This window comes from Artemia franciscana, chromosome 5 (genome assembly GCF_032884065.1).
Source record: "Artemia franciscana chromosome 5, ASM3288406v1, whole genome shotgun sequence".
Taxonomy (NCBI): Eukaryota; Metazoa; Arthropoda; class Branchiopoda; order Anostraca; family Artemiidae; genus Artemia; species Artemia franciscana.
In genome coordinates this window covers 40,277,923-40,297,794 of record NC_088867.1, presented here as the reverse complement: position 1 = coordinate 40,297,794, position 19,872 = coordinate 40,277,923, and the positions used below count along the sequence as shown (strand labels likewise).

Below are 19,872 nucleotides of genomic sequence, written 5' to 3'. Positions count from 1 at the left end.
TCATGTGTTGCGTCTTTATTTTTGGCCTTCCCCTTCGTCTTGTGCCCTACAAATAGCAAAATGTCAAAAAGGGTGAATAATGTAATCCTCACTAGCTAGACCTGACTGATAAAGCTGATAATTTAGGCTCAAATCATTATGTCGCACAAAATTATTGCTTAACGAACATAATTATGAAGTAATAGAACTATTATCTTCTAGCAAATTCTACCAAAAAAGTAGAAAATCGGATCCATCACTCGTATCCTGGAAAAAAGAAGCAGTTAATGATTTTCCTGGTGTGAGGCTGATAATTCTTTCATCGATATTCAGCTGATATATGCTGCAATCTGGTTAAAAAGAAAATATCTGTTGGAAGTAATTGATAAGATTTAATTTTTGTAATATCCCGAAGTGTTCGACTACTCACTATCTAATTACTTTACTTGGTTTCATTTTAAAATGTCTAGAAGAGCCCAGGAAATTGATAAATTTAATTGCATCAGACTTAAAAAAAAACCTTTGACGTTGTTGATCACAAGAATTAATTGGAAAATTTGATAGAAAAGAATATTCATAAATATCTTAATCATATTGTAAAAAGTTTTCTACCAAACAGAGAACAAATCGTGAAATGTAAAAACAATTTACCCTCTTTATTACCGGTTTTCTGTGGTGTCCTGCAAGGAGCAGTGATCGGTCTCTTGTATTTACTAATTATGATCAACAAAATAGCTGCTTGGCTTGATAAAAGATGGAAGTATGTAGATGATCTTTCCCTTGCTGAGGTAGTATCTGGATCGTGTAAAAGCAAAATTTTCAATTTCATTGAATATGTTGCCTATGAAGCAGTAAAACTGAATATGGCGGTAGTTTCAATTTCACTGAACATGTTACCTCTTAAGCAGCAAAATTGAATATGGCGGTAAATAAGAGTAAATACTCACTTATTAAATTTTTATTTCTTATAAAACCAGTCTGAACCCCCCCCCCCCTATACCCAAAACTCACTATACCCAAACCCCACAGAAACGGCACTGCTCAACTAGAAATAGTGGTATCTTCTGACCTATATTATACTAGAATACTAGATTAATTGTAAAAAAGGGAAACGGCGCCATCTAAATGCTGAAAACACTAAAGAAAATTCCTTGTGCCAAAGTATAAACCAGAAATAATTTTCTGCCTGTTTGTCCGCCCACTTTTAGAATATTTTATTATTATTTTTGACCCACTATACAAAGGCATAATTTGTGGAGTAATACGATGAAAACATGGAAATACAATGCAAATCAAAATAGAAATCACAAGGAAACCAGCTGCAGAGTAACACATAAAAACAAATGACACTAAAACAAAAGAGGAAAAACATAAAAGGAGGAGAAAAAGAAGAAAAAATCTTAGAGCTTGCAGAATCTAATAGAGCAGTAATGTAGATAAATATGGAAGTAAGCTGTCTTTATTATTATTATTATTCAATTTTTACTCACTGTTTACAGTGAGTAACTGTTTACAGTGGAGTAACAAAAGAGAGAGAAACAAACAAACAAATAAAGGAAAAATAACTTCCGACTGAGAAAAACCTGATAAGGAGGTGGTGTGGAGAAATAGAGATGCAAGCGGTATTTGAAAGCTTTCTATGTATTACTTCCAATTTTACCGTAATATACACATGCATGTCCTGTTTGGTATTTCGCTCTAGCAAAAAGTGAAGAAAGTGAAAAAAATGAAAAGAAAGTGAAGAAATTCAACGGGTCCAGAAGAAGTCAGTACAAATCATCTACGGAAGTTTCCTGTTGCCACACTCTTTTTATTTAGAAGCGTTTAAAATTGACCCTCTTCATATCCGTTGTGAGAAACTGTGTCTAAAATGTTGCTCAACCATCATTCTCCGTCCCATCTACAAACACTTCCTTGCGTCTCTCTTTGTCACTGTTAGGTCCAACTCCCCAGAGGCGGTTTTTAAAGTTTCAAAATTAACAGGACTTATTCTAAGTTACAGCACTATTCACGAAGCTTTGTGCCAGGTATAGCTCGTGTTTTTAATAATTTGTAGCTTTTGATAATTATATGCCAATTTTATTTATTTTAGTATCAAACAGTTCGTGGTAACGAACTGTAGTAAGGAGCGACCCGGCTCAATAGTAACCAAAACTCTATCAAACGGAATTTTCATACCAATAGTTACATCAAAACAATCGCATTTTAATGCTGATTCTAAATATATAAGTTTCATCAAGTTTAGACTTACCCATCAAAAGTTACGAGCCTGAGAAAATCTGCCCTATTTTAGAAAATAGGGGCTGCTCCTTCTTCAACGCCCTGCTCTTTACCCTAAAGTTTTTACTGTTATCAAAAAGTAGAGTTGAGAGAAAGAGTCAAACTTTAGCGTAAAGAGCAGGGCGTTGAAGAAGGAGCAGCCCCTTTCATATAAGGGGTAATTTCTGTTCGTTTTAAGTTTTAATGTCGCTCCTTACTTTCAGTAAAAAAAACCTGTTTTTTTTATTAAATAAATACAGAAGTGACCTTTTTATTTCGGCCGTGCCTATAAAAGCTTGATTTTTTTTATAAATAATTTGATTTTAATAATGTAAGAACTATTTAATATGCCTGGCTGGTTTAGAAGTGGTTTTATTGAGGCACAGAGTAGATGGTGTGTCACTGTAGAAATGAGTTCAAGTGGTCTGTGAACATTCCTATTATGTTTTGTTTACTTTGACGTGATTCATTTTCTTTGACAAAGAAACTTGATTTGAACGGCAAAAACTGAATTGAAGAGCAAAAAAAAAACTTTTTCATTTCAGAAACAAAAATATGTGATTTTGTTGTCATTTTTCCTCTGAATTCAGATATGGTATCGCCAATATGATAAAAAATCAAACTCAACATGTCTGAGAACTAAGTATAAGAATTTTTTGCAATTTTCCCCAGATGGAGGGTCACGGACACGTGTTTGTGTATTTTATTTCACCTGGGGGGATTGCATCAGCTAATTGTCATAAAATATGGGAATAGGGCTCATTAAAATGGAAATTTAAAGCCCTTTTTCATTCACCAAAAACATTGTCTCACAATAAAGAGCTGGTTCCTGCCATTTTGTGCTTCAAAGCAGCAATTTTAGTCCAAATAAGGTGAGAGTGCTATCAGATAAACATTTTGATTGCTCATCGATTCGGAACTGTCGAAATACAATTTATAAAACTATCTGTTATTAGACCAATTTTTGCTATATCGTGGCCTATTTATCATTGAATACATGTCCATTTTATACAAAATGAACAGGTAATATATACAGCAATACTACGAGTTATACAATATAGCGCATTTGTGCCCAAAATATGGAAGGGTTTTTTGAATCCTTTTTTGGTGGAGGGGATGTTATAAGCCTCAAAAAGTAGTCTTTTTTGCTCGAATTCCAGCACTTCATATGTTGTGTCATTCAGATAAAAATGGAGGGTCGTGGAGGCAAACTAAGGAATGTCTCTAGCCTTCCTTTATTTGGAAGAATACAGCTGAATTAAGCATATAATATGAGTGTTGAAGGTTAGAGGTGTTTGAGGATTGGATGTTGGTGGGTTTCAGGCTTGAGGGTTTAATTGTTCCAAATATTTTGTAAAGAATCCAATTTAAAAATTAAAAAATTTATAATACCAAGGAAGTTTGATTGTCATTTATGATCAGTTGTTTAATTATCAACCTCTTTCGTTCCAGGGTTTTCAACTTCTTTTTGACGCCCATGATGGTTTTAGTGGCGTAGCAGAGAAAACCTTAGAACTTATCCATGAAGAATACGGGAAAAAGACTACCCACGCCTTTCCAGTAATGCCTAGTCGTTTTTCTTCTGATACACAAGAGAAAGCAAAAGTTCGTCTTATCAATATTGCTCTGAGTTTTAACTCGTGCATCGAACATACTTTTTTTACTCCTTTGACATTAGCAAAAACCTATGGACTTAGCGCTGGAAAAGGCGTGAGTTACGTGAACTATATTGACTCCTGTGACTACCATACAAGTGCTATTATAGCCAGTGCATTAGACACTCTTACTTTGCCCTATCGCCTTAAAAATAGCAATGTCCGGTGGGAGGAGCTTCTAAATTTGTTTAGCCAATCAGATAGGAAGCTATCTACACTGAATGTACAGTTCCCGTTTGTTATGAATGAAGACGAATCTCTCCTAGAACTACTGGGTAAAAGCCAAGAAGATGTCTGGACTACGCTGTGTCCTAGCTCTAAGAGTAACGCTGTTTTCTCACAAAGCATAGTGTTTCGTGGTTTACAGGATTCAAAACGTCGAAGGTACCTACTTTAAACTTGCATCTTTTTCCGTATTGTGAGTATTGTTAAGTAATCAAGACTGGATCTGTTATTTTTAATTTTTTAGATTTATCTAATTATTTGATTTATTATGTAAGTAGTTATGGGGACCTTTGCGCGACCACAAACCTTCACAGGTTTTTCTCCAGCGTGAAAGTGTTTTTTTTCTATTTATTTATTTGTGGATGTTAAAATAAAAAATTAAACTTGTATTTTAAGTTTAGTACTTATGGGAGTAAACTCTAAAAAAACGGAGGAATTTCCAACACCCTTAAAATACGCACCGCCTAGGATTCCCACATGAGGCAGCTAAAAAGCAATTATCCTCCCCCGTCCACCATCTGAAAGACCTAGAACAAAGAAGAACATTAAAAGATATTTGGCCTATTTAAAATTCGAGATCGGAGAAATATCGTCACTATTACGCATAAAGGTCCTATATGACATTTTCACGCTTCTAATATAATTGCCAAAACCGTTTATTCGGCTGTTCTCAGAGAGAGAATCAGCAGGGTTATGTAGATGAGGAGGTTCGAAGTGGAGCTGAATTTTATTACTGAACCACCATTTTAAGTCAGCTTAGAATCGGGTTTTACAATTATTTCAGAAGTTTAAAATGTACAGATGTAATCTTTAGGCATAGACGAGGAGGTTCGAAGTGGTGCTGAATTTTATTATTTAACCACCGTTTTAATGCAGCTTAGAAACGGGTTTTACCATTGTTTCAGAAGTTTGAATTGTCAGATATGATCTTTAGGCGTAGATGAGGAAATTCGAAGTGGTACTGAATTTTATCATTGAACCATAATTTTAATTCTGCTTAGAAACGGGCTTTACAATTATTTTAGCAGTTTAAAAAGTCAGATGTGATCTTTAGGCGTAAATTAAGCTTAAAAACGGGTTTTTAATTTTTTTTTCTGAAGTTTAAATGTCAGATGTGATCTTTAGGCGTACATAAGGAAATTCGAAATGCGGCTGGATTTTATTATTAGATCACCGTTTCAGTTCCGCTTAGAATCGGGTTTTACAATTATTTCAGAAGTATAAAATGTCAATGTGATCTTTAGGCTTAGATGAGGAGGTTAAGTGGGGCTGAATTTTATTATTGAACCACCATTTTAATTCAGCTTAGAAACGGGTTGTACAATTATTTCAGTGGTTTAAAATGTCAAATGTGATTTTTAGGCGTAGATTAAGCTTAGAAACGGGTTTAAATTTTTTTTCTGAAGTTAAAATGTCAGATGTGATCTTTAGGCTTAGATGAGGAAATTCGAAGTGGGGCTGAATTTTATTATTAGATCACCATTTCAGTTCAGCTTAGAATCGGGTTTTACAATTATTTCAGAAGTATAAAATGTCAGATGTGATCTTCAGACGTAGATGATGAGGTTCAAAGTGGGGCTGAATTTTATTAGTGTACCACCATTTAATTCAGCTTAGAATCGGGTTTCACAATTACTTCAACAGCTTAAAATGTCAGATGTGATCTTTAGGTGTAAATTAAGCTTAAAAATGGGTTTTTAATTTTTTCTGAAGTTTAAAATGTCAGATGTGACCTCTAGGCGTAGATGAGGATATTCAAAGTGGGGCTGAATTTTGTTATTGAATCACCATTTTAATTCAGCTTAGAATCTGATTTTTCAACTATTTCAGAAGTTTTAAATGTTAGATTTTAAAATGTCAGATGTTTTTCAGTTCAAATTAAGTTTGACAATTATTGAAAGAATTTAAATTCCTTCATTTGATTTAGTCTCATTTCTTATATCTAATTTTCATACTTTATTGCAAAACCCTAACTCGAATATATTCCTTCTCTTATGCTAATTTTGATACTCTAATGTTGATATAATAACAAATCCATACTTTTCAATTAGGTTATTTTGTGTAATAGGTAATGATACGCCTTAATGTTTCTTATAAATACTGGGGAAGTTTTGCAAAGCGGACGGAAAAAAAAATCAGAATAAAGGTCTTTTTCACTGTCAAACCGGATTTTAAAGTATGTAGTTCAACTGAAATAAAGGTCTTTTTCACTGTCAAACCGGATTTTAAAGTATGTAGTTCAACTGAAATCTAGATAATGAAAATACTGCTTGACTTAAAGAATATGGGTAACTTCAGAGAGTAGAAACAGGTGCTAATGTCTTTTTCACTGTCAAACCGGATTTTAAAGTATGTAGTTCAACTGAAATAAAGGTCTTTTTCACTGTCAAACCGGATTTTAAAGTATGTAGTTAAACTGAAATCTAGATAATGAAAATACTGCTTGACTTAAAAAATATGGGTAACTTCAGAGAGTAGAAACAGGTGCTAATGTCTTTTTCACTGTCAAACTGGATTTTAAAGTATGTAGTTCAACTGAAATAAAGGTCTTTTTCACTGTCAAACCGGATTTTAAAGTATGTAGTTCAACTGAAATCTAGATAATGAAAATACTGCTTGACTTAAAGAATATGGGTAACTTCAGAGAGTAGAAACAGGTGCTAATGTCTTTTTCACTGTCAAACCGGATTTTAAAGTATGTAGTTCAACTGAAATAAAGGTCTTTTTCACTGTCAAACCGGATTTTAAAGTATGTAGTTCAACTGAAATCTAGATAATGAAAATACTGCTTGACTTAAAGAATATGGGTAACTTCAGAGAGTAGAAACAGTGCTAATGTCTTTTTCACTGTCAAACCGGATTTTAAAGTATGTAGTTCAACTGAAATAAAGGTCTTTTTCACTGTCAAACCGGATTTTAAAGTATGTAGTTAAACTGAAATCTAGATAATGAAAATACTGCTTGACTTAAAGAATATGGGTAACTTCAAAGAGTAGAAACAGGTGCTAATGTCTTTTTCACTGTCAAACCGGATTTTAAAGTATGTAGTTCAACTGAAATAAAGGTCTTTTTCACTGTCAAACCGGATTTTAAAGTATGTAGTTCAACTGAAATCTAGATAATGAAAATACTGCTTGACTTAAAGAATATGGGTAACTTCAGAGAGTAGAAACAGGTGCTAATGTCTTTTTCACTGTCAAACCGGATTTTAAAGTATGTAGTTCAACTGAAATAAAGGTCTTTTTCACTGTCAAACCGGATTTTAAAGTATGTAGTTAAACTGAAATCTAGATAATGAAAATACTGCTTGACTTAAAGAATATGGGTAACTTCAGAGAGTAGAAACAGATGCTAATGTCAGCAAAAAAAACTATCAGTACCATCTTGCGTTCAGCAATATATGGAACAATTTGCGAGGTCTGTAACCGTTTCTTTTTTGTCTTTAACTGAGATCAGACACTTATTACTACCCTAATTTAACCAATTGAATTAATTAGTCTTATTAATAGACTGGTAAATATGCCAATTGTCGCCAGACGCTAGAAGGCGTTGGTAATTTCTTTGTCGACGCTAGCCCCAATTCTCATTCTTATAAGTTACCCATACTCTTTGGCTCGAGTGAAAATCGGGATCCTGACTCACATTTATATTTTGAAAATTACTTGAAAGCAGGATCGCGGGTTTTGGCAGATTTTGGCTTTTTTAATTGCATGTTTATAAATTTTTCCCTTCTCCAGCTAGATGTTTTAGATGTCGAAGATATTTTATTATTTTTTCTTGTCAAGAGTGGATTTTTTCTCCTTTTCTAACGTAATCCTCTAGCGCACATTTTTTCCTAGTACGTACAGATGGAACATATTATTGTTGAACGAATAATTTATTTTCAACCCGTCATAAAAACAAAATACAGACGGAGTATTGCACAAATAAATATACAAAAGGAAAAACAACAAAAGGAAATTTTTAAGAAAACGGTTGCAGACGAAAACATTTTGGTTGCAGACGCCTTCTTACTGTGGTCATTTTCGCAGTGCTGCAGGATATGGCTCTATTCATGTGACAACTTATTGTTGAAATTCACATTAAAAGTTGCAACGACAGTACATGGATGAGTCACGTTCTAATAACTAAATAGAAATGAATGTCGGGGCCGGGGTGAGAGGTGAATTACATTTGGCCAGGGTGAGAGACGATTCTCTGAAAAAGCACTACATACAATATGGGCGGCAGAGCATTATCGTTGAACAATCTTCCAAGAATCTTGCATGAGTTACATATTATTATTATTAATTTGACAATCAAGTTGCATAAACATTGTTCCTCTGATAATTCCTAAGCTTATTTCAAAAAACATGGTTTGTCAGTGGAAAAAGCCTTAAAAGATCAAGTTGAAAACTTGCATCATCGTCGTCACTTAAAAAAAAAAAAAATAGAGGCTTTTTTCTTAATCCTGTTTGGAGTTTTGCTTAATTTCATCTGGTAGACACTATTATTATTGTGTACAGATTCCCAAACTGAGTCGAGGCTCACGCCAAAAAGGCCCATTGCCACTAGGCCGGTAAACATGAAAGATACAGTCCTTATTGCTGCTGCTTTGAGGTTTTTTCCAGTGATAAAACAGATTATTGGAACCAGATTGAGGATTATCATTGAAGCAAACAAATTGCAAACTGAAGCAGCAAAATTTACAAACTCGCATAAATCTTTATTTAAAACCTGCGATACCTTCAAAAACTTCCTTAATGCGCCTCTGGAGAACTAGTCCTGCGCCAATATAATGCTTAACGGCATACACTTGAAACGGTATCTTCCAAAGATAGTGTTGAAAGTAGTTAGGTCTGAGGATTCCTCGTCAAGCGACAACAACCAGTATCTTGAACGTAAATCTAGCTTTGTGAAGTACTTTGCTCCATGCAGGTTGGATGTAGAGGCTTCTAACTTTGGAATAGGGTAGTTGGGTCTTCTGATGGATTCATTGAGATCCACAGGGTCGATACAGAGGCGGAGGGTGCCATCTTTCGTTGGAACGGTGACCATGGAGTTGACGTATTGAGTAAGCAAAGTCTTTTCTTGATGACACGCGTCTTTCTCCATTTTATCAAGCTCTGCTTTAAGCTTGTCGCGAAGAGCGGATGGAATTTTCACTGCAGCATGAACCTTAGGGACGACACCATCCTTCAAATAAAAATGGCACTCGCCATCCAGCTTTCCTAGCCCTTCAAAGACATCTTGAAACTCTTTAATAGCCTCTGAAACAGAGTTGCGGATTGGATCGACAGTGCTGGCAGCAGAGTTAACAATCATAATCAGTTTAATAAGGTTCAGATCCAAGCTTGATCTGAAGACGATTATGAGAACAGACTCTGTTCCCACAATGTAGAACTGCTGGTTGGAATGCCTAGATTGTTCGTAAGTACAGCTCACAGTACATGTTTCTCGAACGGGAATGCCAACACAGTAACTAGTATGCCTCTGCTTAGCTTTGGTTATTTCTGGATTTGGCAAGAGCATGTCAAGCCAATTTTGGCAAGAGGATATTTGCTTGCGCTCCTGAGTCAACTTTGAAGCTAACTGGCAACTGGGCATTTATTGTAAGGGAGGTTATGGGTTCATCCTCGTTATTCGTTTCAGAGACTTCATGCACAAATATCTCGTTCTCATCATCATAGCTTTCAAGTGTGTTGTTAGTGACTGAAAATAGATTTACCTGCGGCAGATTAACCTGCGGCACTCGGTCCATGTGTTTCTTTTCGCAGCACATGCATGATTAGGGCTGTAGCTGTCACCACAGAAGTAGCATTCTCTAGATCTTGGGCTAGTGGTCTTGGACTCGTCATTTCTTCGGCTTGGACGGCAATTGACTTGGTAAGCGGTATCAACTTCTTTTTTCTATGCTGCCTTCATCTAACGTTCTTAGCTGTGCCTGGGTTGTTTCAAATATGTGACATTTCTTCATAGCTGTTTCGAGGGCTAGGGCAATCCCTTCTACTAGCAGGTGCTCTCTGATACGCAGGCTCAGTATTCCGCAGACTATTCTATCTCGTACCATTTCTATTGTATCCCTGTAGGTAGAGACCTTAACCAAGGTTTTAACCTCTGTCACGTAGCTTTCTATGCTTTCCCCCTCATTTTGGTCGCGTTTCTGAAAGACATACCTTGTAAACACGCTGTTTGTTTTAGGTGTCGCATAGCCTTTGAATTTCGTCAGGTATGGCTCAAGCTTGTCCTTTTCACTCTCGATGAAAGTGAAGGTATTAAATATCTCTCTTCCCTTGTCTCCTACCCAAATAAGTAGGTAGGCACATATGATATTCTTCTCGGTTTTACCAGATAAGGGGCCAGCAAATATAAGACGAGCATGCTGTTCAAATCGTTTCCACTTATCTGGAAGACACAGCGAGTCCCAACTGATACTTGGCTGGTTAACATCCAATATTGGTCACCCATTTCTGACACCATGCAATGTTTAGTAGATAAATCTTCATTTAAAACCAGGCACTTATAATAAAGAACACTATAAGTGAAGCAAAGCAAGCGTGAACGCATCAAGGAAAATAAGCTGGTGCATAACCACAAGCATGAGAGCGAAGCATCCCATAATGGTACAAAAAGCACAATCTTACTTTCTAGCAAGATTTGCGAGTTTAAAATTTAGATTTTGAACTCTAGGCCCGACTGACAATGGAACAAACTATTCATGATCTTCACTGATTTTCAAACTGTATATTTTGCAATTCAAATTAGTAATTAACAACCAACCTCTATGGCAATCCCCCTCTTTGAGGGATGAGCAAGTAAACATTTGATTCCGGTTTGGGGGAGAGGCTAAAGCCAAATTGACTATGCATATCCAGATTATCAAGATGTAATATTTGCAAAACCTAAGGAAAGACTCGAGTGAGGGTGTTAAAGCTTTCAGGTAGTCTAGGAGATGGAAGGGAAGAGGCAGGGGTTTGTCAGTAAAAAAGGTCCATAATTGTACTTCTATGGCCCGTTGGTCAAATTGGACATCCTCGAAAGATAAAAAAAATTCCTTGTTTTAAATGAAACAATATTGCTTGTCAATTGCAATAAAATATCTTTTAGGGACCTGTACAAACCGTACTTTCTGCGAAAAAGAAAAAGAAAGAAATTGGATGTTAAATGTTAAGAAACGAAGGATGTTGATTGGCGCACATTACAAGATATACAATGCGTTCGTTTTCTCTTTAAAATTCTTGCTAAGATCAGAATGACCATAGGTTAAAGGTTTTTATATCTGGGCTCATATCTTTATACCTAGTTCCGCAAGTCAATTTGGCATGAGTTAGATACATTCTACCTAACCTTATCTTTTTATTTACTAACCCCATCTTTTTATTATGAATAGCGTCACTTTATAGGCTACCTTTATCATATTAACCGTAATAGTTTCGGCCTTCGAGGAGGTGGGTGGATCTTCAAACATCAGAGAGGTCGTAGCAAAAGTTTCTTTTGTTTGATTTTTTTTTTTTTTGAAGCAGATCCAAATAGAAAATTTATCTTGAAGCATACAACCCAAAAATATAACTCTTAGGTGCCACTACGGTGACCTAATGCATTCATTTTCTTGTGGTCCTCCACTTCGGGCAATAAGTGTACTAATATACTAGATTTAGTCTGCTGTGTAGATGGTAGCGTTCCAACCTTCAGAACTTTATTTTGCTTGATACTGCCAAATACTGGTTCCTGGTATTTAGTAGTGCGTCTTCAAACTTTAACAATATTATGCTGGTCATCAACTGCTCCACTATCTTATGAAGCAGTGGTGTCTCTGGGAAATTCTCGTCTGATTCATTGGGAATCTGCCCATATATCTGGCAAGCATTCTCTATGAAGGCTGAAACTAGCGGCGTATATCCCTGAAGCTTTTGTACCGCAATAGTAAAGAAAATGGAAAACAAGTATAGTTGGGTAACATTGCAACAATTCCTATGAAACAAAGAAGAGAAAATATAATAAATGAAAAAAAAGGAAAATTAAAAGCAGGAAAAAAGTGGGTAGTGTCAGACAGTGGATTAGTATGATGAGAAAATAAGCAAATATTTTGACAAGGACCTCAGCCAAGTCGTCCTCAGTGCAAAAAAACCCTAATTTGTTGAAGTAGACAACAAGAGAGACAAGTCGACGCTCAATATGTGTCTATTTTAATATTTGTCAGTGTCTATTTGTCTCTCTTGTAGTCTACTTCAAAAGTTTAGTTTTTTTTGCACTGAGGACGACTTGGTGGAGGTCCATGTCGAACTATTTTCGCTTCATTTTGTTCCACTGGCTGACACTACCCTCGATTTCTCTGCTTATTGATTTTGATTTTCATTTATTATATTTTCTCTTCTTTGTTTTATAGGTCATGTATAGCGAGTTTGGTCTTAGAATGTATTAATGACAAAACTTAAATACTACTACTGTTACTACTAATGACTCATGGCAACGCTAAGCTGCTTGAGGGCATCACAGCTGCGCTCAGTCCTTTCTCAACCTAATTTATGCAATGCTTTGCTCTTCATCCCCCGTGCTGAAGTTCTAACCTCCTTTCAAACCTCTCTATTCAGGGGCAAGCTGTTTTTGTTTGGTTCCAGATTAAACATGTTCTCTTTGTTTCGTTACCTGGTCAGGAGAACTTGAATTATCTGATACGTAAAAATATACCAAAAAAAACATCACAAAACGCAACAATTTCTTTTTATATGTATTTATGTTACTTTTATAAAAGCCGAGCAAAAATTTTGGGGGAAGGGCTCAAGCCGGGCAGCTCCTCCTGGAAACAGCCTTCAGCGTATGAAATGTAGAAGCAGTTTAACCCAGTGGGTTTTTATGATTTTGTAGCGGTAGTTTGCACTCAATTCGTAATTTGAGGCTTTATTGCTCTTAAGATTTATTTATTTCAACAGTATCTTTAGTAAACAAACTATTTGCCAATAATAGTAGTTCTAAGCTTTTCGAAATATTGAGCAACAGAAAAGTGGAAAATCTTAAACTTATGATTTGTAAAATATAGAAGTAGTGTACATAGCCAAAGTATATAACTTCTAATCTCAGTGTTTGTTGTTGTTGGATTTGTTTTTCCTGAAGTAGCTCTGATATTTCTGCAGTAGCTCTGGCTTTGATATCATATTTTCCCTGCAAACTGCGGGGAAATCCTATTATTTCTTATAAAAATCGCATATGCTTTGGTTTTCCTTGTATATTGAGAATGTGACAAAAATAGGAACTAGAATATTAGCATTAGATGGAATTGTTGGAGATTTTCCCATTTTATTATAACGGAGTTGAAATCGTATGTCTTTTCATAGTGCACGTTCACCGTACATTATAATCCCACACTTTCAATGTGGTATCAACGTAAATATTCAAATGTTCACTCGTGGACTCGTTTGATGTGGATCTTGGAGTAATTTTCTTGTTCCTTCTTCATGGCTGGAGTAGGCTTCCTCACCTTGTTTTGCCTTAATTTTTTTTGTTCTCTCCTCATTATAGGCATATTCCTCCTACATGTATATCCGGGAACTGATATAAAGAGGAGAAAATTAAGTAGGGGATGGACGGCTGAAAAATGATTGCTTTTCACCCTGTAGCTCCCTTTTAAGTTGAATACAAGGATTCAATACCCTCACATAATTGTTCATAGCTCTTCCCCGTCCAACAGTGAAAAAGACCGTATTCCTGGAGAAATCCACTATTAATTTTGGAAAAGCTCCTGTAAACTTTTAGCTCAAGCATCACCCAAAGAGAGATAGAATGCCCGTGCAGCCGTCCAGAATTTTTTTGAGAACTATTGACGGGTCTATTCCTAACATAAAAGAGTCTGTGTAAATATACCCACGTGGCTTTTCAAAATATTTTTCCTTTCAAAACAACAAGTTTTCAGCTGCTGCAATAGCTGGTTTTACAGAGCTAATTTTGTGGCAAAGAGTCAGTGTAAATATACCCACGTGGTTTCTCAAAATCTATTTCCTTTTAAAATTAAAAGTTTTCAGCTGCCGCAATAGCTGGGTTACAGAAGCAAGCATGGCAAATATTGTGTTTTCAATAATGATAAATTAAACGCAAGATTTCTAGTCATTTTAATAATGTGACAAATTGGCATCGTAGACTAACAATTGTGTTTTGTCAAAGCTGTGTGTGATAAGATTTGTTGATTTTATCTGTTTTTGGACGGCCAAATTTTATTGCTCCAATTACCTTAACAATATCTTGCTTTTAGATCTCTTTGCGTCTCAAATGATCACAAAATGGGCCTAAGAAGGGATGAAAGCATCGAAGAAGCCGTTCAGCGTTGCTACCTTAACAAATTTCCTCAGACACTGAACTCAATCAAGGTTGTTGACTTACCTCTGAAGACTAGTTCTCCGTTCCCCCAGTTTTTTGTAAAATCTGTATCTAGTACAGGGTACATATCGAACAAAGAAAGACCTGGAAGCGAAGGTAGGTTTTCCCATTTTTAGGGTTGTTTCTTTTATTGGGCCATTTCTCGGCCTGATGAAACCTTATTGAAAGCTTTATTTTGTTATTTTTTCCCTGAAGATGGCTGAATGGAGGTCTGGGCCGAAACATTTGAATTTTGTCTTCGTTTATTACTTTCGTTGAACTTGTTTTCTTTTTTTTCGTCCTACGTTTTCTCCATTTCTAAAGTCTTCCATGTAAGTTAACCTTGCTGTTTTAATGTGAATATCGCTGACAAGAGAAACGAATCGCTCAACTCTGTCCCAGAAAGGAATTGGCATGTTAGACCAGATGAAAGCAGTTTTTTTTTATGGAATGACGTGAAATTAGGGTGTCGCATCGTAAGGCGACGAACTCCTCTAAGAAAAACTAAGATTTTCCGGAATTTTCCGTTGGGTTGTTTCCAGGAGAAATTCAGGGGTTTGAACTCCCCCTCCCAAATATGTGTCTGACTCGTAAAAATGTAACAAGAATAGGTACATTTTAATTATTCAGAACAGACTCAAAAATTTCGCTCTGTTAAGTCCGACAGAAACTGGTTTGCCTTACTGCAATCAGTTATGATTTGCTTATTTTGAGTGAGAAAAACTACGGTGTAGGTATATAATATAATTTGTACTGGGCGGTATGCTTTCCATAATTTTCTGCTGTAGTTTCCTTAAATTTGTTAATAAATTATTATATTTTGGTGTATTTCATTTGCATGAGCCTAACTTCTCTTCTTGGGTATGTTCTGAATAATTAACATGGGCCCAAAAATGCATATAAAAATTTTGATGTTTTTTTTTAAGTTTTTTTTTGTAATCTTTCCACCCTAAGAAAAATACCTGGCTATGGACGTGGCTGTTTCAAAACTGTAAAGTTTTCAGGGAAGCATTATTTTTTTAGCTTTGCTGCCTCGTTGAACGTTGAAATTAAGCAAGGAAAGTTAATTGTTCAAATTTAACAACTTTGACTTGTTTAACTTTAAATTGTTTATGCCTAAAAATTTAATTTTCTGAGAAAAAAAATGGAAACATCCGGCTGTTTGTTTATAAAATTGATATCTCTGCTTTTGTTACCCTAAATGAATATGCTGAAGGAAATACTAAATGAGTAATTTACCTTCCACAGTGTAAAAGGGATTTTCAAAAAGATTTTTCTTTAGGCAATGAATATTTTAATGAAGGCTGTTGCTTAGCTCAGTCTTGGAGGCGGTGAAAAATGTTTTTACCGAGTTATCTAGTTATTTGTGGTAATAAATGTTTAATTGACATCTTTCAAATTTAAATTGTTTAACAGCAGGTTGTTTAAATTTAAATTTTCAATGTTTTAGTCTGTAAAAATTAAAATATTAACAATCTTCCCTAAGACAACTAGACATTCCAAGGAACCCTATACCTTCTTCAGCTGTTTCATGTCAGGTTCCATGTTTTAAATTCCTGCCATATTCTAAATTTTTAAAGAAATATGTATTATAAACGGTTGAATAAGTTTTAGTTAGCAATTCCTACAATTAGATTTCAATTGTTAAAACGTAGGGAATATTCGTTATGCAAATTCAGTGTATTTATTGGAACACATTTAAAAGTTAGTTTGTTAACTAGCATGTCTAATTTTGTTAATTAACAGTCCCCCCCCTAAAGAACAATAGTTCGTGAAATTGTAAAGGTTCCAAAACACAATTAAATGTAAATGCTTTAAAATATCGCTGCTGGTATGGGAGATGAACCCGCGACTTTCGCAGATAGTAATTGGCTGGATGACTAGCTGGAGATTCCACCTCTGGCTTTTATTAGTTTTTTTTACTATCTTTTATTAGTTTTTATTGTTATTTTATTTGTTTAGTAGTTTTACTGTGTTTATGTTTATAGTTTTAATAGTTTGTTTTTGAAGAATTAAGTAATTTATACAACCCAAACGGCTTGAAATGATAATTAAGCACAGGGTTTTCTTTTTACGGTAAAGAAATTAGTATATATAGAGATATACAAACTGGCCACTAGAACAGTACATTTGACCGGCATAAATGAGCTTTGGGTATACCTAACTTAATACTAAACGTATACTTAATACTTAATACTTAAACACTTAATACTAATTAACTTAAAATAAGTTAAATACTTAACTTCAATATACTTCAATTTGCCATAGTTGCTATTTGCCGTAATAAATTACAGTGAAAAGATCGTTATGTGTGTCATTAGTCCAGGATTGGAATCTGCCTGGTCCACGCCACGGTGCGTATATATATATATATATATATATATATATATATATATATATATATATATATATATATATATATATATATATATATATATATATATATATATATGTATATATATATATATATATATATATATATATATATATATATATATATATATATATATATATATATATATATATATATATATATTATATATATATATATATATATATATATATATATATATATATATATATATATATATATATATATATATATATATATATATATATATATATATATATATATATATATATATATATATATATATATATATATATATATATATATTATATATATCATGTCAATTAGTAAAAATGTTAAAAAAAACTAAACTGGTAAAATTAAAACGGGAATAAAACAATTAAAACTAAATGACAATTTAGTTTGCAACCAAAAAAAAGAAAGGTCAAAATTTGTGAAACGAACATTTAAATTATAAGGAAAAAAGGGAATGATGGGGCGAGGAAATTCGCTGACTTGATAAAAATCTCATTCTAGGTGTGAATTCTATCCCCATGGGATTGTCCCTTCAAAGTGGTGAAGCTTGTCAAAGTACATTGGACATTCTATTGCAAGATATTGAAAGTTTTGGTTTGAGCAATCAACTCTCACACATTCGAGCGAAATCTTTTAGAACCTCTTTCAACTTGGAAAATGATGAATGGAAGGAAATTATGGAAAAAATTGATTGTTATAAAGGACTATACACATAAGTGCACATAGGCTCAGCCCCTAGTTGGCATGAGGGGGTCAGAACATGAAGAATATAGCCTAATGCAGAATTTTTTTTCAGAAGAGGCTTTTGGGACATTCTGTGTGCTAATCCTGACCTTTCCCCTGTCCAGTATGAACAGGGGAACCGTCATAATCCTGTTCAGTATGATTATATACTCGTCGAACAATTCGTTCATAGATGCAAGCAATAATTGTTTATATTGACTTTTAATAAATCACTGTTAACTTGCTCGAATCTATTGGATATTTTTTATTTTTTAAATAATTAATTTCCCCATGTCTTGCCGCCTACAATCCGCAGTAACCATTTCTTTTGAGACTTGATATATTTTCGAGAAAATAATAAGTTTAGATTTCTTTCTACCATATTCGCTCGTGACCCACTGTGGATCACGCCACTCACCCGCCACTCCAAAATATGCCAGCCAACAGTGCAGTGAGTGACATTCCTGTGATTGGAATACATCAGACCCAACTTAAACTCGATAATCTTGATACAAATAAGTCAGTTTACCCAGGTGATATCCCTACCAAATTGATTGCAAAATGTGCCTATTATTTAAGTGTACCTCTAACTGCCTTTTTTAACCAATTTTTTGTAGATGGTATTTTTTCAGCGTGTTTTAAACGAGCTATTATATCACCTATACCGAAAAACAAGACCCCAAAAGTCCCCTCTGACCTAAGACCAATATCAAAAACCTCTATTTTCTCTAAAATTTTTGAAAGTTTTATTTACAATTTCCTCTTTGATGATATTCAAGATAAAATTAACCCAAATCAGTTTGGCTTTAGGCCAAATCATAGCACCACCCATTGTTTATGTTATATACTTGACGCTGTTTTCAAACATCTTGAGTTAAGTAGTTCCTACGTTGAGGCTGTTTTTGCTGATATTTGTAAAGCCTTTGACAACTTGGATCATCAGACAGTTATTGATAACGTAAGGGCTTTAGGTGTCAGAGATTTTGTTTTATGTATAGTAGCTAGTTTTTTATCTGGTCGTGAGCAATTAGTAGTCCTCCCTAACGGAGATTCATCAGGTTTTACCTCGATTTCCTGTGGAGCACCCCAAGGGACTAAATTGGGTCCTTTAGCATTCTTAATTGTTTTTAACAATGTTTTACCAAACTTTGACAACACTTTTAAATTTGCGGATGATTTGACATTACTTAACCTTTGTCAAACCTCAAACACTTTGGACGTTAATCTTGACTCACTCATTAACAACTTATAGAATGATCTTGCCAATGTCAAACTCAATCTGAGCATACCAAAAAGCAGTTTAATGCTATTCTCCTTTTTAAAAAATATACCCCAATCAATGATTACCTTTGCATCCCAAACTTAAACATGGTTAAGCTACTTGGTGTGCACTTGGACAATAACCTTAAATGGAAATCTCACTCTTTTCACTTATTTAAAACAGGTGGTTTTATTATAATTGTTCTGACGTGCTTATGCTAGCTTGTGTGCATTTTAGACAATAAATTATATTATATTCTATTCTATTCTATCAGCTGCAAGTTTTTTGGCATAGACTCATTGAGCAGCTTCCTCGGCTGTTGCCATTGTAGGTTCTTCAGTCATTTTACAATTAAACATTTTTCCGTCCACGATCATCTTACAATTAAAAATTTGTCTTTGAACGATTTTCTTAAATACTTTTAATGACGTCATCGTCATAAAAAACATGACGACATCTAACTTCATGACGACATGATGATATATTTCGAGGTAAAAACTGATTATCGATGATAACGATTGCCATTTCGTCGATAGGTGGAGCATTGTATAGACGCACATGTTGCCCAGGAGGCGTTTTGTCAGCGGAAATAACAATTTTATGCGTATCAGTAGGCATCAAATCGATGGCTGTTTGGAACAGACGCACTAAATTATTATTTTCGTGGAAAAGATGTTGCAATTGGGAAACGATTGTCCTTTCAACGTAGGGAGAAATTTCGCAACGTGCATTCAATTCAGAATTTCTATCACTGATGAAGTACAATTGTAAAAATTTATTATTCTCGCCTGAGAATGGTAGAAGGGACCCTGCTCTACGATAAATTTGCCCCTTTACTTTGAAAGTAGGCATAAATTAATCTGGGTTTTCGATTTGGGCACCAAGCGACGTCATTTTGGAAACATGAGTTATATTTTCTGATCTGTGATAAAAAACGCTTAGATTCTGACGTAGTTCCAGTAAGAAAAGTCTTCAATGGCTCTGGTGAGGAAGTTTAACTTGTCCTCAGGCGCAGCACATTCCCATTGTTTCACCATTAAATTTCAAGGCCTTGCAAT

At 34.7% G+C, this 19,872-nt stretch overlaps 1 protein-coding gene across 6 annotated transcripts in view; it reads left to right on the top strand.

Annotated features, from left to right (window-relative positions):
- Positions 1 to 17,797, top strand: part of LOC136027398 (protein misato homolog 1-like) — an 88,825-nt gene extending 71,028 nt beyond the window's left edge. For all 6 annotated transcript variants that reach the window (XM_065704613.1, XM_065704614.1, XM_065704611.1 and 3 more), the window contains exons 5-7: positions 3,691 to 4,277; positions 14,341 to 14,561; positions 17,332 to 17,797. In XM_065704613.1, coding sequence (XP_065560685.1) covers positions 3,691 to 4,277; positions 14,341 to 14,561; positions 17,332 to 17,546 — 1,023 coding nt within the window. In that variant the 3' untranslated portion in view covers positions 17,547 to 17,797. The remainder of the gene's footprint in view (positions 1 to 3,690; positions 4,278 to 14,340; positions 14,562 to 17,331) is intronic.
- The last annotated feature ends 2,075 nt before the right edge of the window (positions 17,798 to 19,872 follow it).